The 21,179-nt window shown below is 41.1% G+C and overlaps 1 protein-coding gene across 1 annotated transcript in view; it reads left to right on the top strand.

Annotated features, from left to right (window-relative positions):
- The first annotated feature begins 1,360 nt into the window (after positions 1-1,360).
- Positions 1,361-21,179, top strand: part of LOC100561760 (copine-5) — a 185,775-nt gene continuing 165,956 nt past the window's right edge. The window contains exon 1 of the mRNA XM_062978409.1: positions 1,361-1,907. Within this exon, the coding sequence (XP_062834479.1) occupies positions 1,789-1,907 (119 nt within the window). The 5' untranslated portion in view covers positions 1,361-1,788. The remainder of the gene's footprint in view (positions 1,908-21,179) is intronic.

The raw sequence follows: 21,179 nt of genomic DNA, 5'->3' as shown, positions 1-21,179 counted from the left end.
CGAAGAAGTGCTGCTGCACCCTCCTTTTGCGCCCCAATTAAAGGAAGAAAGCGGCGCCCACGCGCGTGATGCCAAGCCGCCGTCCCCCGGGGGAGACCGAAGGTTTTCTCCGAGTCCCGCCACCCACGGAAAACAGGACTCAGGAGAAAAGGAAGCCACGGTTGTTCCCATCATTCTCTTTGCCAAAGTTCCCCCCACCCCACCCCAAGTCCCACGCGCTCCTTCCACGCCGCCGGGTCTCATCCTCCTCCTCCTCTTCCTCCTCCTCTCCCGCTCTTTCCTTTCCTTTCGAAATCCGGCCTGTTTGTTGGGTCGGCGCATCTCCACTGTAGAAGGCATGCAGTTCGACACAACTTTAGCCGTCATGGCTCAGTGCAGTGGAAAGATGAGAATGGCAATGTGATGAGGGACCTCCAGCCCTCCTTTGACAGACGAAGCAAAACACCCAGGATTCCATCCAAATTGGCCCAGTAAAGCTACAACTGTGTTGTCGAAGGCTTTCATCGCCGGAATCACTGGGTTGCTGTGAGTTTTCCGGATTGTATGGTCATGTTCCAGAAGCATTCTCTCCTGACGTTTCGCCTGTATCTATGACATGTATCTTCAGAGGTTGTGAGGTCTGCTGGAAACTAGGCAAGTGCGGTTTAATATATAGAAGCATGTGGACAATTTCAAGGAGGAAACCATGAAAACGAACAAAATCTGGCTACCAGTATTAAAAAAAACCCTCTAAAATCAGGACAATAAATAAAGAACAACACTCTTTAATTACTGTAAATAAATAAATAAACACTCTGAAAACAGGGGAATTCTAGACATGAATCAATCAGGGCCAGCAAACATCCTCCAACAAAGGTTTCCTGATTCTGATTGTTGTTTATGTGATTTTAATACGTTGTAAGCCGCTTTGGGTCCTCTGAGGGAGAAAAGCAGAATATAAAGATTTATTATTATTATTATTATTATTATTATTATTATTATTATTATTATTATTATTCCAGGCAGTAAACAGCCAGACCTTGAAGCTGAATGGCTATCCAATGCTAATCAAGGTGGCCAATTGAAACATTCTCACCTGCCTCAAACAGGCAAGAGTTCTTTCTCCCACCCTGGACCTTCCACAGATATAGAAACCCAACTTGCCTAGCTTCCAACAGTCTATCACACAACCTCTGAGGATGCCTGCCATAGATGCAGGCGAAACGTCAGGAGATAATGCTTCTGGGGTATGGCCATCCGGCCCGGAAAACTCCCAGCAACCCAAAGCTACCCCTGCCCTCGTTAAATCGGCGGTGAAAGCGGCGTCCAACTGCATCTGCTCTCTCCCGTGTGGAGGAGGCGGAGCGTGTGCCCAAACCCACGCCGTGGACTAAAAGGATCGTCAAAGAGATAACACGGAATCACAAGGGGAGGGGGAGAGGGCGAGGAGGGAAAGAAAAAGGAGCGAGAAAGAGAAGCACAGAGAGAGAGAGAGAGAGAGAGAGAGAGAGATCTGCTGAGCGTGAGCAGCATCCTCTCCTCTCTTCCATCCTGGCCTTTGCGCGAGGTATACTATCGATGTGAAAGGCGTGTTTGTGTGCCTCGCGTGGGTCGGCGAGGGGAAAGGAATCGCGAGGAGGAGGAGGAAGAGGAGGAGGATAAGAGAGAGAGAGAGAAAGAGTGACAGGGAGGGAGGGAGGGAGAAGCGCAGGCTCTCTTTGGGGACCCTGTTCCCCTGTCCCCTTCCCCGGCTTCTCTCTTTCTGCGCCGGAGGGAGACTTGTTGAGAGCCGAGCGGGGAGCCAGCCCTATGGAGGAGGACGACGACGTTATGGACCACCTCGAGGACATGGCGTCGTCAGTGAGGGACTTCGACCCCCTCACGGGCAACATCCCGGCCACCAAAGTGGAAGTCACCGTCTCCTGCAGGTGAGGCGCTTCCCGGCGAGTGGGCGGAGAGGGGGAGCCCGGGCGCCCCGGCAGGCAAGCAGGCAGGCAGGGGAGACGCAAGTTTCTCGCGCGTGTTTATTTGTGGCAGTGGATGGGGGCGACAGCTGCCTGCCTGCCTGGGCGAAGTTTGCCTGCTTTCCCTGGGATGGGAGCTCGTGGGTTGAGGAGAAGCGAGCCGTGGGAAAGCTGGAGTAGGGATTCAGCTTTGAGGGGAGAAGGCTCAAGAAGAACTCTAAAATCAGGACAGTAAATAAAGGACAACACTCAGAAGACGGGATATTCCAGACAAGAAAATAACACCTTCCAACAAAGGATTCCCCCAGGCAGGAAGCAGCCAGGCTTTGAAGGTGCCAGGCTATTCAGCCCTAATCAAGCTGGCCAGTTGAATCATTCACACTTGCATCAGGCAGGCAATTATTTATTTAGTATACAGTAGAGTCTCACTTATCCAACATAAACAGGCCGGCAGAATGTTGGATAAGCAAATATGTTGGATAATAAGGAAAAACCTATTAAACATCAAATTAGGTTATGATTTTACAAATTAAGCACCAAAACATCATGTTATACAACACATTTGACAGAAAAAGTACTTCAATACATGGTAATGCTATGTAGTAATTATTGTATTTACGAATTTAGCACCAAAATATCATGATGTATTGAAAACATTGTCTACAAAAATGTGTTGGATAATCCAGAACGTTGGATAAGTGAGACTCTACTGTATTTATATACCACCCTTCTCACCCCTGGGTGGGACTCAAGATGGTTTACAACATGCTAATAGCAAGAATTCAATGCCAACTTACATACATACATACATATATATATATATATATATATATATATATATATATATAATCATAATAGCTAGACACAGACATAGAACTATAAATTAAAATCATTAAAATCATTACATCCATTAAGACATAGGCATTAAGACAACCTTTAACACTAAGACAAAAACATCCTAATATAAATATTAAAATCGCATGATCCAGAAATCGTACGCTGTGGCCATTCTGACAAGAGTTCTTTCTCCCAACCTGAACATTTCACAGATATATAAACCCCACTTGCCTGCTTTCCAACACATCTCAGAACCTCTGAGGATGAGTGCCATATATGTGGGTGAAACGTCAGGAGATAATGCTTCTGGAACATGGCCATACAGCCTGGAATACTCACAGCAACCCAGCATTGCCCTGTTTGAATACTTGAAAGGATGTCACACTGAGGAAGGGGTCAGCTTGTTGTTTTTTTTATGTAGGACTCGGAGCAATGGATTCCAATGGCAGGACTCTACTACTAAACACTAGGAGGAACTTCCTGACCAGCAGTAGAATATACTGCCTCCTTGGAGTGTGGTGGTCTCCTACTTTGGAGGTTTATAGGCAGAGGCTTGATGGCCATCTGTTGAGAGTGCTTTGATTGTGTGTTCCTGCATGGCAAAGGGTTGGAAAGGGTGGCCCTTGGGGTGTCTTCCAACTTTGCGATTCTATGATTCGAGAATGGGTAGGGAAAACATTTCTGCCCCCAATCATTTTACACCTCCCACAAGCCCCACCTGCGAACATTTCACAAATTCACATTTCATCTACTTCAAAAGGAGAGACCGTGCTTCCTTTTCCATGGTAGACTGGGATGGAGCAGATGATGATGATGATTACTTTTATTGTATTTATTTATTGGAGCCCCCAATGGCGCAATGGGTTAAACTCTTGTGCCGGCTGAACTGCTGACCAAAAGGTTGGTGGTTTGAATCCAGGGAATGGGGTGAGCTCCCATCGGTCAGCTCCAGCTCCTCATGTGGGGATATGATAGAAGTCTCCCACAGAATGGGAAAACATTAAACATCTGGGCATCCCTTGGGCAACGTCCTTGCAGACAGCCAATTTTCTCACACCAGAAGCGACTTGCAATTTCTCAAGTCGCTCCTGACATGAAAAAAAAATATTTATTTGTATCAGAAATTTATCTCTGGATTGTGATGCAAAACAGTTCACGGCATTACGCTAGTGCCATTTTAAACCCACAACATGCAAATATGAAAATGCAATCAAACAACCATTCAATTAAAATCCCTTAAAACACTTTAAAATTGTTAAAACAATCAGATATCCATGTGAGAGATGGTCTTATTTCCCTCTCATGAAGGGACAGGGAATCTGTGGCCTTCCAAGGTGTTATTGAACTATGAGTCCCATCATGACCCTGCTGGCTGGGGATGAGGGAAAGTAGAGTCCAGCCACATCTGAAGAAGGCAGGGGTTCACCAACTGCGTTCTGGATCATCCCAGAGTCTTGTGTTTTTTGGATGATGGTAAGAAGTATTGTGAAGAAGGGACAGAAATGCGTGGAAGTGGCATGGAAGTGGCTAAGTGTCTTATGACACTTTTATGCTAACAGATTTATTTTGACATGAAGAGCTATGCTTGGGATCCCCTTTTCTCAGTGCAATGACAACTGTGTGTATACCATTTGACCTATGAAGAATTCTTCAAGATATGAATCAGATTCAGATGCACTGTTTTGTGTAAGCAGCCAGAAGGCTCTGGGGGCAATTTCAGCATGCTGTCGAGATCTGTGGTTTGTAGTAGTTGATGACTTCTACATGAGTACATAGGATAGTGAATTCACTCCAAGTTTCAGTCATGCACTATAAGGGAGCTTTCCAAGGTGCTGAATCTGAGTACAGTACTGTAAACTGTGGTTGAGACCTTGCATTAGGAGACAAGAACGCACATGTGTAGACATCATGACCTTACTAACAGAAGAGGACTAGATATGTCATCATTTGCCATCCTGTTCTCAGCACATTAGATGATGATGATGATGATGATGATGATGTTGATGATGATTTGTGCTAGGGAGGTTGCATTGTAGTTTTTTTGGGGGGGGGGTACAGTTCTGGTCTAGTTAATAATAGTGAAAGCGAACACATATAATTACAAGGTTGTAATTTGGGCTTGGAACTCAAATACCTGAAGTCACCAGATTTTATCTCCTCTTAGTAGCTAAGCAGGATAAGCCCTGGTTAGTACTTGATTGGAAGACCACCAATGAATGCCAAATGGCTGTATTTCAGAATAAGGAATGGTCGACATCATCTTTAAGTATCTGATTCCTAAGAAAACCCTGTGAAATTTATGGGGTGTCCATAAATTGACAGTGACTTGAAGGTATGTGTGTGCACACAAGTTGGAATAATGATATTGTAATTGCTGAACAAAGCAAATTCACTACCAAATTGGTGTTGAAGCCAACAGCTGCTATACCCTGAAGCCATTGGTTTGAATCCTGATGGACTGGCAGCGTATGTGTATGCAAGCAATAACCTTTAAGCATTGAGCCATATCTCAGCAGCAGAGCATATGGTCTTCATGCACAAGATCATGGTCAACAAAAACAAGAAAGAATGGGAGAGTAGCTTCCAGTACAGTAGGCAAATGCTTAATTTGCTTCTAGGCAGTATCATATAGCTAAGTATTGAAAGCTGTTGCATCCAGCAAATTAAAGAAAAATATATCTAGCAAATTAATTTAAGGAAATACTGTATTTATTCAAATCTCAGGCTCACCTTTCTGGGGGGCTAAATTAAATTACCTTGCCAAAATTGGGGTGCACATTAGATTTGTGCAATATGGTAATCTTAGTCCTGAGCCAAAGCAAAAGGGGAAGTTGCTTCAGGAGCGGCACCTGGAGCTGTTATTTGAAGGATGTCATATTTAATTTAATTGCCATGGCTCAATGCAATAGGATCTTGGACTCTGTAGTTGGTGAGGCACCAGCCTACTTTGGCAGAGAGGCTCAAGACCTTGTGAAACTACAGCCCCCATGATTCCATAGTATTGAACCAAGGCAATTAAAGTGCATTCATTCTACACCATAGATGCCCCCTAAGGTTTTCTTTTCTGTTGCTGGAAGCTCGGGTGTCTTAACACTTTTGTTTTTAAAGAAGGAATTCTAAGCACATAGCAATTGTAATACATACCTTTTTTTGGCCAAAGAGTGCATCTTTTGCTGCTGTGTATTACATTCAACAGCAAATACTTTTTCCGGTTTCAGGCTTTTGAAAATTGAGGTGCGCATTAGACTTGATTGTTCATTAGACTTGAGTAAATATGAGTACCTTACCCCTACTGTGCTTTCAAACATCTATTGTGTTTGTAAAGTTTGTCATGTATTTCTAAAATAACAAAAAAAGTAATAATCAAACTTCTTAGTTTTCAGTTCCCCACAATGGAAGTGTTTTGTTATACTGAGCATGAGCAGTTTTATAATCTCCAAAAAAATTTTCTGTATAAATTTAGAGAGCAACTTAAAATTTCACACACAATTTTTAATTGGTTTGCTTGTGGGGGATTAGAGCTACAGAAAATGTTTGCAATTGTTTCATGCAGAAGTCTAAAACTGAACTATTTTTGTAGAGTCAAATTAAAGTTTCACAACCTGTAGATTCATTCTTTAAATACTTCTTAAGGCCCTTCCACACAGCCATGTAACCTAGAATATCAAGGCAGATAATTCATAATATCTGCTTTGAATTGGGTTACCTGAGGCAACACTGCCACATAATCTAGTTTAATGTGGATTTTATACAGCTTTGTGAAAGGGGCCTAAATCGTCTGGTTTTTAGACACAAAAGAGTGGTTGATATGCATTTTTGAGTAATCCAGGAAAAGGGAGTTAGGATATATATTTATATTTATATTTATGTGTGTGTATGTGTGTGTGTGTGTGTGTGTGTGTATGCATTACATTATAGATTGTACATTGTGTGAGGCATAGGATCACGTGATTATATTTTATATCAGTTAATCAAAAATGGTTAAACTTGTTCATTTCTCTTTCCATACTCTTTAAATCAGTACCAGAGTTGAAATTGTGCCTTTATACGTAGATTTTGCACTTAAGATCACTTAGAAGCAGTAAAATCCTATACATACCTTCTCAAAATATAGTTTCCCTGAATTCAGTGGGGCTGACTTATTCCTGACTATAGGATTATAGTCATGTTGTTAAATAGAAAATTCAAAGGGAATTGCTTTAGGTATGTAAAAAGAAAAAAATTTACATCTAAACCCCACATTTAGGGTAATGGCTTTATAATAACCAATCAAAGTGTCACAGAATTGCAAGAAAGATTTGAAGTTCTCCTGAACAATTGCCAGGCTGCTTTGCTCAGCATGCAACTTGTTTGGCATGTGTTGACATTTTTCATTGACTGTAATGAAGTGATTGTCCCAGTGAGGATTTTGGAATTAAGGTAAAATCCTAGATCATCCTCGTACATTTAGAGTCAGTTGCCTAAATCGAGCCGTTAGTCCCAACTGAAAGGAGCTCATTAAAACAATGGGAATGTTTTAATGAGCTTGATTCATTATGTAATTTCAACTGGTTCCAGTTGGGAATAGTCTATATAACTCAAAGGCATTAGGTCCTATCTGATTTTGGAAGGGGAGGAGAATCGTACTTGGACGGGAAACCACCAAGGAATATTAGATGCTTATAGGCTGTGTTTCAGATGGAAGCAATGGCAAATCACCTCTGAGTATTCCTTGCCGAAGTAAACTACAAAATTCAGGGTGTCACCACAAGTCGACAGGTGCTTACAAGGCACATATATGATGTCCAAGTCAACAGGTGATTATAAGATACATACACAAATCTCTAGCCGGGATTTAATGTCCAGGCTAGAATGAATAAGGGATGATGGTGAGGAGCTATTGACAGTATGGAACTAGGTGAAGGGAGAGAAATCATTCCAATTTAATTAACAGATAAGAAGACGGTGATTCCCTATGTGACATACTCCATGCTCATATATAAGAAATCCCACTTCTTTGTGCTAGTTTATTAGTCTGGAATAAATAGCCTTGATTAAATTCTACAGCTATTGAAAGCCAGTTTGCTGCCCAAAGAACAGAAATATTCCCCTTACTCCCAAATTCTTAATCAATATGTCATATACCCAAAGTTAGACAGTAAAACAGGAACTCTCTCAAATACCCCATCTACTCTTTGGCAGTAAAGAAGGCAAGAGCAACAAATAAAAATAATAATTTGCTGCTCTTTAATGATCTTCAAAATTTTCCTGCATTAGGTAGGGTTGGCACTGTTCTGTTCAAACTATTTCTTTACATATGGACCACCAAATGCAGCATTGCCCAAATACGAATCAAGGAACATGAAAGGCACTGCAGTCTCACTCAACCAGAGAAGTCAGCCATAGCAGAGTCCTTGATGAACCAACATGGACACAGGATATTATGTGAGAACACAGAAATGTTGGACCAATCTAACAACTATCATGTCAGGCTACACAGAGAAGCCATTGAAATCTACAAGCATGTGGACAATTTCAACAGAAAGGAGGAAACCATAAAATGAACAAAATCTGGCTATCAGTATTTTAAAAAAATCTTCTAAAGTCAATACAGTAAATAAAGAACAACACTCTGAAAAGAGACGGATTCCAGACAGGAAACAATCCGGGCCAGCTAACACCCCCCAACAAAGAATTCTCCCAGGCAGGAAGCAGCCAGGCGTTGAAGCTGCAAGGCCATTAAATGCTAATCAAGCTGGTGAATTGCAACATTCACACTTTCATCAAACACACAAAAGCTCTTTCTCCCATCTTGAACATTCCACAGATATATAAACCTCACTTGCCTAGTTTCCAGCAGACCTCACAACCTCTGAGGATGCCTGCCATAGATGTGGGCAAAAAGTCAGGAGAGAATGCTTCTGGAACATGGCCATACACTCCGGAAAACTCACAGCAACCCAGTGATTCTGGCCATGAAAACCTTCAACAACACAGTATTAACAGGGTTTCATTAAAAAGATATTATTTCACTCTCCCAACCTCCCTTTCTGCTTCCTTACGCTTTAAATCCAAAAACACAGGGAAGTTTCCCTCACAGTTGTGTTGGACTGCACCTCCCTTAATCCCCAGACAGACCACATTTAGAGGGCTCCATGGCTGAAGATGGCTTGCATAGAACAAAGATACATGACGAAATACAATCTAGTCAAAATTGTTCTCTACAGACATGCTTGTGTGTGTGTGGTCTGGTCTTTTAAATAAGTCATTTAATTGGCTTTTGATTCCTCTGTCATTGAACTGAAGAAAAACTGTCTAGAGATGAATAAGTATGTTGCTTGGGACTCGCTATAATTTTGTTCTTAGTTTTGAAAAAAATATTCCTTGCCTAAGAAATTATCTAGAATCTGCTTAATCCCTTTGAAAACTTTTTAATGATTCCATTTGCAGTGACATGAGAGAATGTGTTTGGTCTGAGTGCAGCATCTCAGGATCAGAAAGAACATCAGACTGTCTGCTTCTCGGTGGCGATGTTCCAGGGCGAGTGACAAGGGCTTGTATTCTGAGTGGTTCTGTGCCTTGATAATTTGCCAGAAAAAGCAGCTCTCTGCCCATACACTGAAATTCTTTGGACAGTGTGACATCTTGGGATATTTTTTCAGTCTGAAGATGCAGGCTTTCTCTGTGTTTGGCTAATTGGATATAATTAGCAGGATTATTATTGAAGTAAGTGATGGACTGAATCATTTGTAGTCGTGTTTTTTTAATAGTACAATTCACACAAAGTGAAATGAAGGCATGGAATACTGAATCAGATAATAGAATGTGCATGAAGCACTCCTTCAAGCATCTTCCCTGCTCTTCCTGTAAGAGAGCATTATTTTGCAAAGCACCACGAGTCCCCTTTGACACTAAATAAGTTTCGCTGGAGCCACAGAGCGTGGATCTCTGACCTGTGCTTCCTGCTTGCATTGACCCTCTGAATTATGAATTAAAGAGATGCCTTTGGTCCAGTTTGGTTTTCTGGATGCTTTGCTCTCGAGCACACACACGAGCCTCATTTAGAGCATCACTTGTAGCTAGGTTACTTTATTAGACGCCAGATCAAAAGAGGTGGTACATTGTGAATAGGGACTTTCTTCTTTGTGCTGAATAAGAACTACTTGAAGATGATAAAACAGGACCTTTTTGCAAAATGTTATTTCTCTTCCTGGGGTGTAGCTATTTATTTATTTACCCTATTTATACTCCGCCTTTCTCTACCCCGAAGGGGACTCAAGGCAGCTTACATATGGCAATTATTCAATGGCTCAAAAACACATACAAAACATGAGCTTAAAATACTTGAATTAAAAATTAATACATATTAACATTTAAAACATTACATTCAATTAAAATCACACCACCCAAAAATCATAGTCTAAAGCCGTTCCATAGTCATTGCACATATTCCACATCTATTATTGCACCGCACTATTATCCGAAAGCCTGATCCCAGAGCAGGTTTTTACTTTCCTTCTGAAGGCTAAGAGGGAGGAGGCCGATCTATTGTTGCTAGGGAGGGAGTGCCACAGCTGAGGGGCCACCACTGAGAAGGCCCTGTCTCTCGTCCCCGCCAGTCGTGCTTGCAAAGCAAACTAGTGGGCAGGGAGGGAAATAAATAAATTGTCCCAATATAAACTTTCTCCTCAATTGAGATGTTCATTTAATCCTCATATTTTTTACACTACAGTGATTCAAAACATCAGTTGTGTGTTTAGAAATATGTTTTAGGCATCCAAAGGAAAAAAAGAGGTGGGCAAAATTATTAAGGAAATGTGAATCTAATACAAATTCTAGATGTGAACATTTTCCAAAGCTTCACTCCTCAATTCTGGAAATTTGGGGATTGAAGGAAACTTCATGGGGACAGAATTCTGATGGGGGACAGTACCCACCCACCTCAATGTTACACCCGTTCTCCCTCCCTCCCGCCACCTTTTTAGGATCCTTTTCTGTCTGTTGAATGGTTTATGCTAGTAGCGTTTGATAACAAGAATGATTCAATTGAGTATATACTGGCTTAAAATTGCTGGCTTTAAAATATCTGTTATTTATTTAGGGGAAGGCAAATTGAAGGTTTTGAAAATTTGGTAAAGTGGCAGTTCAGGTATGGGGAAAGGTGTGAATAAAATTAGAGATGTCTCACTACTGTGCCTGAAGAATGTAAGTTGTTATTTGGAATTAGTAGCAAATGTCTTGCTGAGAGGTTTAGAATTTTAGTCCAACTCTTTTCATTCTTCAGCTGGTTTGTAGATAACTTACTGTTAGTTTGCAGAATTTTTGGGCAGTGTGAATTGGTTTCAGTGAATGAGATATGTGGGCTGCCAAATGGGTGAGAATTTCATGATCTAGCCACTAGATGGAAGTCCATCAGTTTCTGAAGCAGAACAAGCTATTTGGCTTATGACACAAAGCCTACTTTTCCTGCTAGGGAAAGGGATGCAACTTCTGGAAGTGTTTGCTTCCTATGTAAATTGATTCTGAAGAATAACTTTCCAAAAAGTGGGGGTATTTCCATGGAGATGAAGCTATCTGTAAGGAATATCCCAGACTGCCATTAACATGACTAGTTGCAAACTGGCATGTATGTATGTGTATAAATGATATTTTTCTCCATCTACAGTAATATTTGATGATAGAGAAGTGTAGATCTGAGTGGTGTCTCCACACAAGCTCCATGAACTTTCTGTTGATAATGTTAAAATTATTCTTGTTGGCTTAACTATGCTTAGCTTTGTCGGAATATGTATTTATTATGTAAGCAGTGTGCAAGAAGCCTGTTCCAGAACCCATGGTTATGGCACTTGCTTTTCATAAGGTGTGGTAGGAACAGCTGCTATAAGCCATCTTACTTCCAGGTGTGTTGGAGTAAATAAGAAGAGTCCTGCTGGATCAAACCCAAGGACTATCTAGTCTACCGTTCTATTCAACAGAGTCGGAAGAGAATGAAAGAAGATGATAAACAAGATGCAAGTGTAATAGCCCTTCCATATTCCCTAAGAATTTGAATGAATAGACCCTAATAAAAATAGTGTTCCTGCTGAAGATCTGGAGGCAAGTCCCACTCATTTCACATATCCACTATTATGGCAACATAAACAGCTGCCGTATACCAGCTGTGGCATAGAGCAGTTACATTGGAATTACATCATACCACCCCCCCCCCCACCCCCACCATGTTTTGTCTAGATTCTAGACATGTGACTCAGTTCTGGTTTGGGTAATCATCAGGCTTGGGTTTTGGAAAATATGCATGTTTTTTGGCCCTTATAGGTGCTATGATACCAGGCAAAATGTATAATCACTGTTTTGTCCATTTTTTCTAAAGTAATTTTTATTCGAGGAAATGACAAAATAAAACATATAAGTGAATTTTTAGATAAATAAAATTAAAATCCACACAACTATGTATTAGCTGCTACTACAGACTACAACTAAGTGACTATTAAAAATAACAAAACAGAAATAAACAACAAAACATACATAAACATGCACAGTAAAGAACAACAACAAAGGCTCTTGTTAGTTTACTGCCTTTAAATGATGTTATATATTCATACTACTACTTTTGGTAACATTATATTAATTCTTGAATCCTACAGTTGACAAATGCCTGTTGTGAAAGGGTAATGATCCAGTTCCAATTTTTCATAGTTAGCCAAAGATTTCTTCTTCTTCAACATAGTCAATTGTCCATCTGAACAGATTCATAAATATTCATCAGCCATTAACAGAGACCATTCTGTTTCACCTCATTAATCAGGATCTATATTTTCTTCATCATCCTTTGTCTTTTCTTCTCCATACCTTTGATCTTCCTCTTCTTCCTTCTCCTCTTCTGATGTGTTTCAAACCTGTCTCCATATTTCATCAAGATTTCTTTCACCCTTTGCACTGTGTTTAATCTGACTCTCTTTTGATTAATTCCCCGCGTATCTGGCTTCTCCCATTGAAACTGGATATGCTTTGCTTTCAGCTTTTATGTCAAGACAGTAGAATCATTTCTTGTCATCTTGTCATCAGAATTCTAGGAGGCATATCTTTAAACAAAATCATTTGTTGACCATCAATTATCAACTTGTTCAGGTGATGTTGCTGCAGAACCAAATCACAAGTCTAATCTTACAAAATTTACCAACACAACTCGGGGAAAGTTTCTCTGTCAAAAGCTGTCAAGTTTTTTTTTGCAAGGATGCTTAAAGTGGAAATCCTGCACTGAGCAGAGAATTGGACATGATGGCCCATGGGGCCTCTTCTAACTCCATGACTCTATGAGTCTATGAGACATGCAGCATGTCCTTGTAGAGTGCCATTTCTTCTGCTATAGACGTGTAGCCAGCCAGTGTCCATCTGCACCCCCACATCAGTGTACAAGCAGTTGCTGTGACAATGGGAGGGGGACTGTACCCAGTGCCATCTGGCTGCCATTGCGCAGTTGGAGAAGAAGGAACAGTCTTTGCCCTCTGCACCCTTCTGCACAAGAACATTGCAAGAGTTTTATGCTCCATTGGTTCTTAATATGATCTAAGCTGATTCTGTTTAAAACTAAAGCCTGTTAGCCCAGTTTTCATGTATCTCAGAACAGCTCCATTACTTTTAAATCAATGAATCTCATTGGCAAAGGCCCTGACTTTTCTGTGCAGTAAAATTGACCTCAGCTATAATATCAAAATCAACATTGCCAGCACTCATACTCACGCTGCCCTCCCAAAGAATTGTTGTACCATTGCATACAACACTCTCTTGCAAACATATGAGCACTTTGTTTTATGGCCACAGTGGAACTGCAAATACACAAACTGGTACTTTTGCATTCAATTTCACAGTGTGAAATATGGCTGCAAAAACAAGGATTAGAGCTGTCTTTTGGCAAATTAATAGTGCTTACATGTTTCAACAATGCATTCAAAGACCTGTATCACTTTGCTTATTTCTGTTTTCTGAGAGTCTCTTCATGTGTATATGCAGTTTCTGAAAGAACAAGGTGAGCACAAGGATGCCAGAATGTCAAGCCAAGTTCAAGATTTTAAAATGGGTTACCAAGAGAGAGGTCCCTATCCTTTCCCTTTGATGGCAGTGTTCAGGCTCAGCAGTTTGGGAGGTTGTGAAAGGTTTTGGGGAATTTATGCTTCACATACCAACCTCCAAAGCATGGGGATGGTAGCTGCAGTTAAATCTGACTAAGTTGGTCTCTGAGAAATTTAGGTATTGTTTATACCTGGAGCACAGCTAAAAGATTGCCTGAGCTTGTGAAGGAGTGTCTTCTTTTGTTAGGAATTCTATAAGCAAGAAACAACTTCTTATGGGCTGCCTTCTATCTGAGATCTGGTCTAGACACATAAGCCCCTTTTAACGATTCATGACAGGACTAGTGTGAATGTGTAAGGATGAGGAGCTGATTAGCATCATCCCTTCGACATTATTTTCTATATGTGGAGAGTGACTACAACCCTATTCAGGTGTTACTGAAGTGTTTTGACTGAACACATGGAGAGGCTGTGTGTGCTAGCCTCCTCTGTTGTCACTTCCATCGTCCTCAATATGGAAAGAGAGACGGAGCTGAAACAGAGCAGCTGCTAGCTGTAGAAGTTCTATAGGTTGAAAACTTCAAAAATCCAACTCTATGGATAGTGGAGGCTTCCATATGCTTTGGGACCAAAACAGAAACTATACCAACACTCTCCCCACTCACCAAATAGCAAAAGAAATTGCACCCATCTGATTTGTAAAATGACCAAGTGTTGGCAAAGTTTTATCCTTCATCTTTCTGACAAATGAGGCTGCTATTTGCATCCAGAGGCAACCTGCTTTTGGTACCGCTGTTGAAATCCCACTTAGAGTATTGTTGTAGTTTTACAAGGCCTTTAGCTTTCTTTGCCAAAGAGTGCCTTACAAAACTACAACTCACGTTGAACTATGGCAGTTCAAGTGGTATCAAACTGTATTCATTCTACAGTGCAGGTGCACTCTAAGCCAGTCATGAAACTGTGAAAGGTAGAAAAGACACAGACAAAATTGTTAACCGACTGGATCCTTCATCTGAACAAGAGCCTCAGTGCTTCCATAGCTGAAGAAATCCCCAGTGTAAGAATGATTAATTTTTCAGCTTTATTGATTCTTTACCTTCCATGGATTCTTTACCTTTCATGCTTATACCATGACAAACTTCTACGGGGACCTTACTATGACCCCCCTGCCCCAATAATCTGCAGCAATGTGATGTTTCAACCAGTACATGTTGACATTCACTGTTGTGAGTAGCCATTAAAACAGAGGTGAGGTACCTTTCAATCCCCAGATGGTTTGGACTGTAATTCCCTTTATTGTTAGCTATGTTGAGTGGGTCTGATGGAAGTTCAAGACTGAAAGAATTGCACAGCCAAATATTCCCCACTCCTGCAGTGAAGATAGTCAAGCCACGAGGACAGGCGGGTAATGATCATCTATTGAGCGTTACTTATTTATTGCAAGTGTAGGATTCATACAGAGTTGCTTAATTCAGAATTGACCTCTTTAACTGTCAAGCCCATTATGGTCTACTGTGGTTGGCAACCGTTTTAGGGCTTTGGGAGAGGTTTTTCATCTCATCTGCCGCCAGAAAACCCTTAAATGGTAAATGCCAAGAGCTAAACTTGATATCTCATATGGGTGCTTTTCTCCTTAGCATTGGAATCTTTCTCTTTTGAATTTCCTTCAACATGTCCGTTTTATTCAAGAATTTAATCAATTCATGCATACTTATCATTTTTACTGTTTTCCTCAGCAGATACATGAGATACCAGTAACAAAAATTGGTGTGGAATTGTCTGCCTTCAGATTCTTTGATTGTATGATTGATGCTGTGAAGCATTACACATGGACAGCTGAACAATTTCTTATTTTGTTCTTTCAAAATCCCTGGGCGAATACTGTCTAGGGCTGATATCCTATTACTTCTTAACCTATCAATTTATTCTGAAACCTCTACTACTGCCTCTTCAATTTCTGATGGGTTTCTCAGATCTTTCACCTGAAAGGAATGAATCAGGTACAGGTATCTCCTTGGTAACCTCTTTTCTGAAGAGAGATTTCAAGAATTCATTGAGATATCTGTGATCTATGAGTAAACCTGTTGCAGTTCAATAGCCCCGTGAGGCTCTAACATATGGTGGGCAGCTTACAGCTTTTTCACATGTTGTTGCATTGAAGTTCCTAGAATCACAGAATCATAGAATCATAGAATCATAGAATAGTAGAGTTGGAAGAGACCTCATGGGCCATCCAGTCCAACCCCCTGCTAAGAAGCAGGAAATCGCATTCAAAGCACCCCCAACAGATGGCCATCCAGCCTCTGCTTAAAAGCCTCCAAAGAAGGAGCCTCCACCACGGCCCGGGGGAGAGAGTTCCACTGTCGAACAGCTCTCACAGTGAGGAAGTTCTTCCTGATGTTCAGGTGGAATCTCCTTTCCTGTAGTTTGAAGCCATTGTTCCACATCCTAGTCTGCAGGGCAGCAGAAAACAAGCTTGCTCCCTCCTCCCTATGACTTCCCTTCACGTATTTGTACATGGCTATCATGTCTCCTCTCAGCTTTCTCTTCTGCAGGCTAAACATGCCCAGTTCTTTAAGCCGCTCCTCATAGGGCTTGTTCTCCAGACCCTTAATCATTTTAGTCGCCCTCCTCTGAACACTTTCCAGCTTGTCAACATCTCCCTTCAACTGCGGTGCCCAAAATTGGACACAGTATTCCAGGTGTGGTCTGACCAAGGCAGAATAGAGGGGGAGCATGACTTCCCTGGATCTAGACGCTATACCCCTATTGATGCAGGCCAGAATCCCGTTGGCTTTTTTAGCTGCCGCATCACATTGTTGGCTCATGTTTAACTTGTTGTCCACAAGGACTCCAAGGTCTTTTTCGCACACACTGCTGTAAAGCCAGGCATCCCCCATTCTGTATCTTTGATTTCCATTTTTTCTGCCGAAGTGAAGTATCTTGCATTTGCCCCTGTCAACCCTCGTCAGCACAGTCAATTGTGGGGGACAATGGGAGCTACATTACAATGAAATCCTGAAACTCATATGTTGTCCATACTTGTTCTAATATATTTCTTGCTTTATACTTTTGAAGGTTCATGATTTTAAACATTTTCCTTCACGTGGTCAATAAGATTACTGAAAATGTTCTCGTCCTAGCTATTCATTACTTCTTTTGCCAATATATTATCTTTTGATTTAGTGTATTTCAAACACAATTCATCTGGAAAGATTTTCCACCACTTCCCCCCCCCCCACTCCCCCTATTAATATATTAATAGTTCTAATGTATTGATCACTACAAATATGTACTCTTATGAGTGTTCAAATAATGCACAATAGAGCAGAGAGATGGTAATTAAACCAGTTGTGCCAGCATTTCTGTTATGAGAGCCTGTGGAGATTGTATTAGGGGAAAACAAATGAGCAAACATCCAGCGAGGTGGAAACCACAACAGGCAGGTGAAATAAAAGAAGAAATTACTACCTCTGATAGGACCAATCTTTACATGGATCACTTTTGTGGATTTTGAAATGATGCATCCACATGAGAGAGCTATACCACATGAATGCCTATACATAATGCACTAGATTTCAGAACTGCACAATGTCAAGGGCAGTTTTGTTGATGAGTATGGAGATTGTAAGTATATATCCCTGTTTGGTTATACATTCTCTTCTGTCATCATGGGCAAAGCATTTTCCCAGTTTCATTTCCATCACAGCAGTAATGCCTGGCAAAGTGTTTTAGGAGAAAACACCAATGCCATAGGATATTTACATGGGAGGGACATTCTTGCCAATTTTTGTGTGTGTCAGGAGCAACTTGAGAAACTGCAAGTTGCTTCTGGTGTGAGAGAATTGGCTGTCTGCAAGGACATTGCCTAGGGGATGCCCAGATGTTTTACCATCCTGTGGGAGGCTTCTCTCTTGTTCCCACATAGGAAGCTGGAGCTGATGGACAGGAGTTCACCCCGCTCCCCAAATTTGAACCTCCAGCCTACTGGTCAGCATTCCTGCCAGCACAAGGGTTTAACCCATTTTTGCCATGCTACTAGGAGATATGGAAGCACAGAGTTTGCAAAAACCACAAGGAACATCCAGTCCATCCACTGCCATGTAGGAATAGCCAATTGAAGCACTCCTGACAGATGGCCACCCAAAGAACAAAAGCACATGGTTGCTTGCAAGCTACTTACTACACTTGCTACAGCAGCTGGAGTGACTAACTAATCAGCAACTGTGCACTTTCATATTTCTGGCTGCGCATATTTTGCCTCCATCATCATTCCTAACTGGCAAAGGCAGGAAGCCAGATTTCCCCTCAGCTGCACTCTGGTGCCAGTCAACAACTCTTGCTAACAACTAGGCTCTGGTTCAATCACAGGCCATCATCTTGAACTTGGAAATGTATCTACTGAGACATAGCTACCCTTTCTGAACCCAACCTTTTAAGTAATGGAGTTCCTCCCAACAGTGCCATTTCTGTGTTGCCTGAGAACAGGGAGATGAGTGGGGTTGTGTTCAGATCTTTCCAGAAGATGAACACACTGTGACAAGCATCTGCAGGGACTTTACTGCGACCAGGAAGAGACTTCCGACTTATGCAGTCACCATAAAAGTGAATTGCGGTGTTGTGAGTCATATTTGCACCCGCATAATTCATGAATAGAATGCCTCAAATAATTTTCTACTGCAACAAAGAGCATGCATTCTCCCTGATAATCCAACAAAAGTAACTTGCGAAATGGCAAGAAGAAAACAACTTATTGAATTCTGTTGCTACTTCAGGTTATACCATCTCTGAAGCATCTGCTGGTCATTAATTATGCCATCTCCTAAAAGATAAGCAGGGACAGCCCATGGCTACAGCAGTGTTTAGGTAGCAAGATAGTGAGCAAATTATTCTTTTCCAGTTGTTGTTGTAAAGCCAAAATCATAGAGACTGGGCTATTTCAGCCCAAGTAACACTTACCATGCAGTGCTTGTATCAGCAAATAATGAAAGTAGAAGGGGTAAAAAAGAGGGGAAGGATTCAGATAGAGAAATGGCAAGATCCCGAGGAAATGTAAATAATATGCTGTGCTGGATATGGGAAGCTGTGAAAGTTCGTCTTGCATGCACCCTCTTCCCCTTCCATCATAAAGCTTTATTATTATTGTATCATAAACCATACTCTGATGTTTCACCCAAATTTGAACAACTATGGTTTATCACCTCACAGTGTCTCACCCCACTGTGGCTGATTCTGAAGTGTGCAAGTTACAAATGATCAGTTTGGCACAATAGGTAAATTATAATTTGTTACAAGTCATTGATCTGGGAATGGAAGAGCTTTTTACTGTTCCATTGTCATGGACAGATAATTCTTGCTTAGGTTTCTTTTTTATTGTTATCATCATCATAATCATAATAATCAACATCATTTATTTTAAAAGGCTGACAATTATATAAACATATATGAAACAGAAGTTATCATAGCAGCCCCCTCCTTGGTGTCTTTCAGAAAAGGAATGAAGACTTTCCTGTTCAACAAAGCTTTTTATTGATTTTATTGAGTCCTCGCTTCTATGGTTATTTGGGAATTTTAGATGCATTTTATTGAATCAATTTTTACCACCTTTTATAGCTTTTATTACTTTGTATGGCCTTTACTACTTTTATGTCTTGTTTATGAATGGTTTATGTTAGGTTTATGTTCGGATGATGTTGTAATGATATTGTCAGCCACTTTGGGTCCAACTGGAGAAAGGCAGGATAAAAATCCCAAACTAAAGAAATAAATAAGTTCACCATTCTTATGACTATAGATCCCACCCTTTATTTTCTTTCATCTCTGAGCCATCTCTTCTTTTTAAATCCCATCAAAAGTTCAGTTCTTTATGTGGAGGTAAATTCCCATCTTCTTTTTCCAATACTTTTCTAAAAATCTTCTCCAGATACTTTCAAAGTCATTTTGGTCAGGTTTCGACTGGCTGGAATTCAGAGTCTCTGTAGCTATGGGGAACATTTGGTACAGAAAACAAGACCTAGAGCAGTGGTTCTTAACCTGTGAGTCCCCAAGTGTTTTGGCCTACAACTCCCAGAAATCCCAGCGAGTTTACCAGCTGTTAGGGTTTCTGGGAGTTGAAGGCCAAAACATTTGGGGACCCACAGGTTGAGAACCACTGACCTAGAGCATGGCCGGTAGTATGTGTGGAATCAGATACAACTTTGGGACAGACCCATGATTGTCATGGCAGACATAACATCCTGAACCATTCCTTTCAGGACAGCATTTATCTGGATTTTGAAGTTCCCTGTATCATGTGTTGCAGGGCCCCCAACACTTCTCTCGAGACCTTCCCAACTATCTCAAGAAGGGAGACTGTTGAGCAATGCTGTGCATGGTATACTAATAGAATTGTAGAATAATAGAGTTGGAAGAGACCACCATCTAGTCCAGTCCCCTGCCGTGCAGGAAAAGCATAATCAAAGCACCCCTGATGGACTATTGATAGTCTGCCCCAGTGACCCACCTTTAAATAAACCACACAAAGCCTTCAAACAGGAACAGGGCATATGATCAGTGAAATAGTATTCTGTGACTCCCCTCCTTGCCCTCCAGGTCTTGCCTTCTGCTGCACAGAGAATCCTGGTGGATAAGAGGAGAGAGATTCACCCTTGCAGCCTATCCAACCAGGTCTCTGTGATATACACCAAGTTGCCCCCCCCCCCTTTTTTTTTTTTTACCATTCATGATTTAGCATTAAGTGCAAACTTTATTGTATTAACTGAGTGCAAAGTACTTTTGCAGCAGTTGAAGTAAGCTAAGGGCAAAAGGGGGTAATTGTGGGGAGGAGAGAAAAATGGGAACATGACAGCAGTTCTGAAAAAGTAAAATAATAGAAGATGGTTGGGATTGTTTCTGCCAAAGTAGGATAGTTAGATGGTATGGAGCCCTAAAGTACCCGCATCTTTTTGGTAACATGGGGTGGAGAAAGTGCAAATTGATAGGTCTCAGTGGCCACCTGTGGTCATTTTTGAGACCTTTCCAAAGGGCCCACAATCCATTTTCACTTTTAAAAATTTAAAGGGGGAGGAAAGGGTTTGAAAAAATAGAAAGCAAACTAGAATTGCTTTTCCTCCTGCTTTTGCGATCTCCTTTGAACCTCTTCATTTTATCCTTTAGCTTCAGTTGTATAGTTGAAGGGAGTCAGGCAAGATGAGGGTATTGTTCCCTAAGTAAGAATTCTGCCCCCTAATGAACGTTTCTCTCAATTTCCAGCAGTGCATAAAGCACAACACTGAAAATTGTCGATTATTTATTTCTCGTGCCAGAAGCAAATTGAAGATATAGATATAATATATTTAAAAACTTAAACAAA

This window comes from Anolis carolinensis, chromosome 4, assembly GCF_035594765.1.
Source record: "Anolis carolinensis isolate JA03-04 chromosome 4, rAnoCar3.1.pri, whole genome shotgun sequence".
Taxonomy (NCBI): Eukaryota; Metazoa; Chordata; class Lepidosauria; order Squamata; family Dactyloidae; genus Anolis; species Anolis carolinensis.
This window is presented reverse-complemented; position numbering and strand designations above follow the sequence as displayed.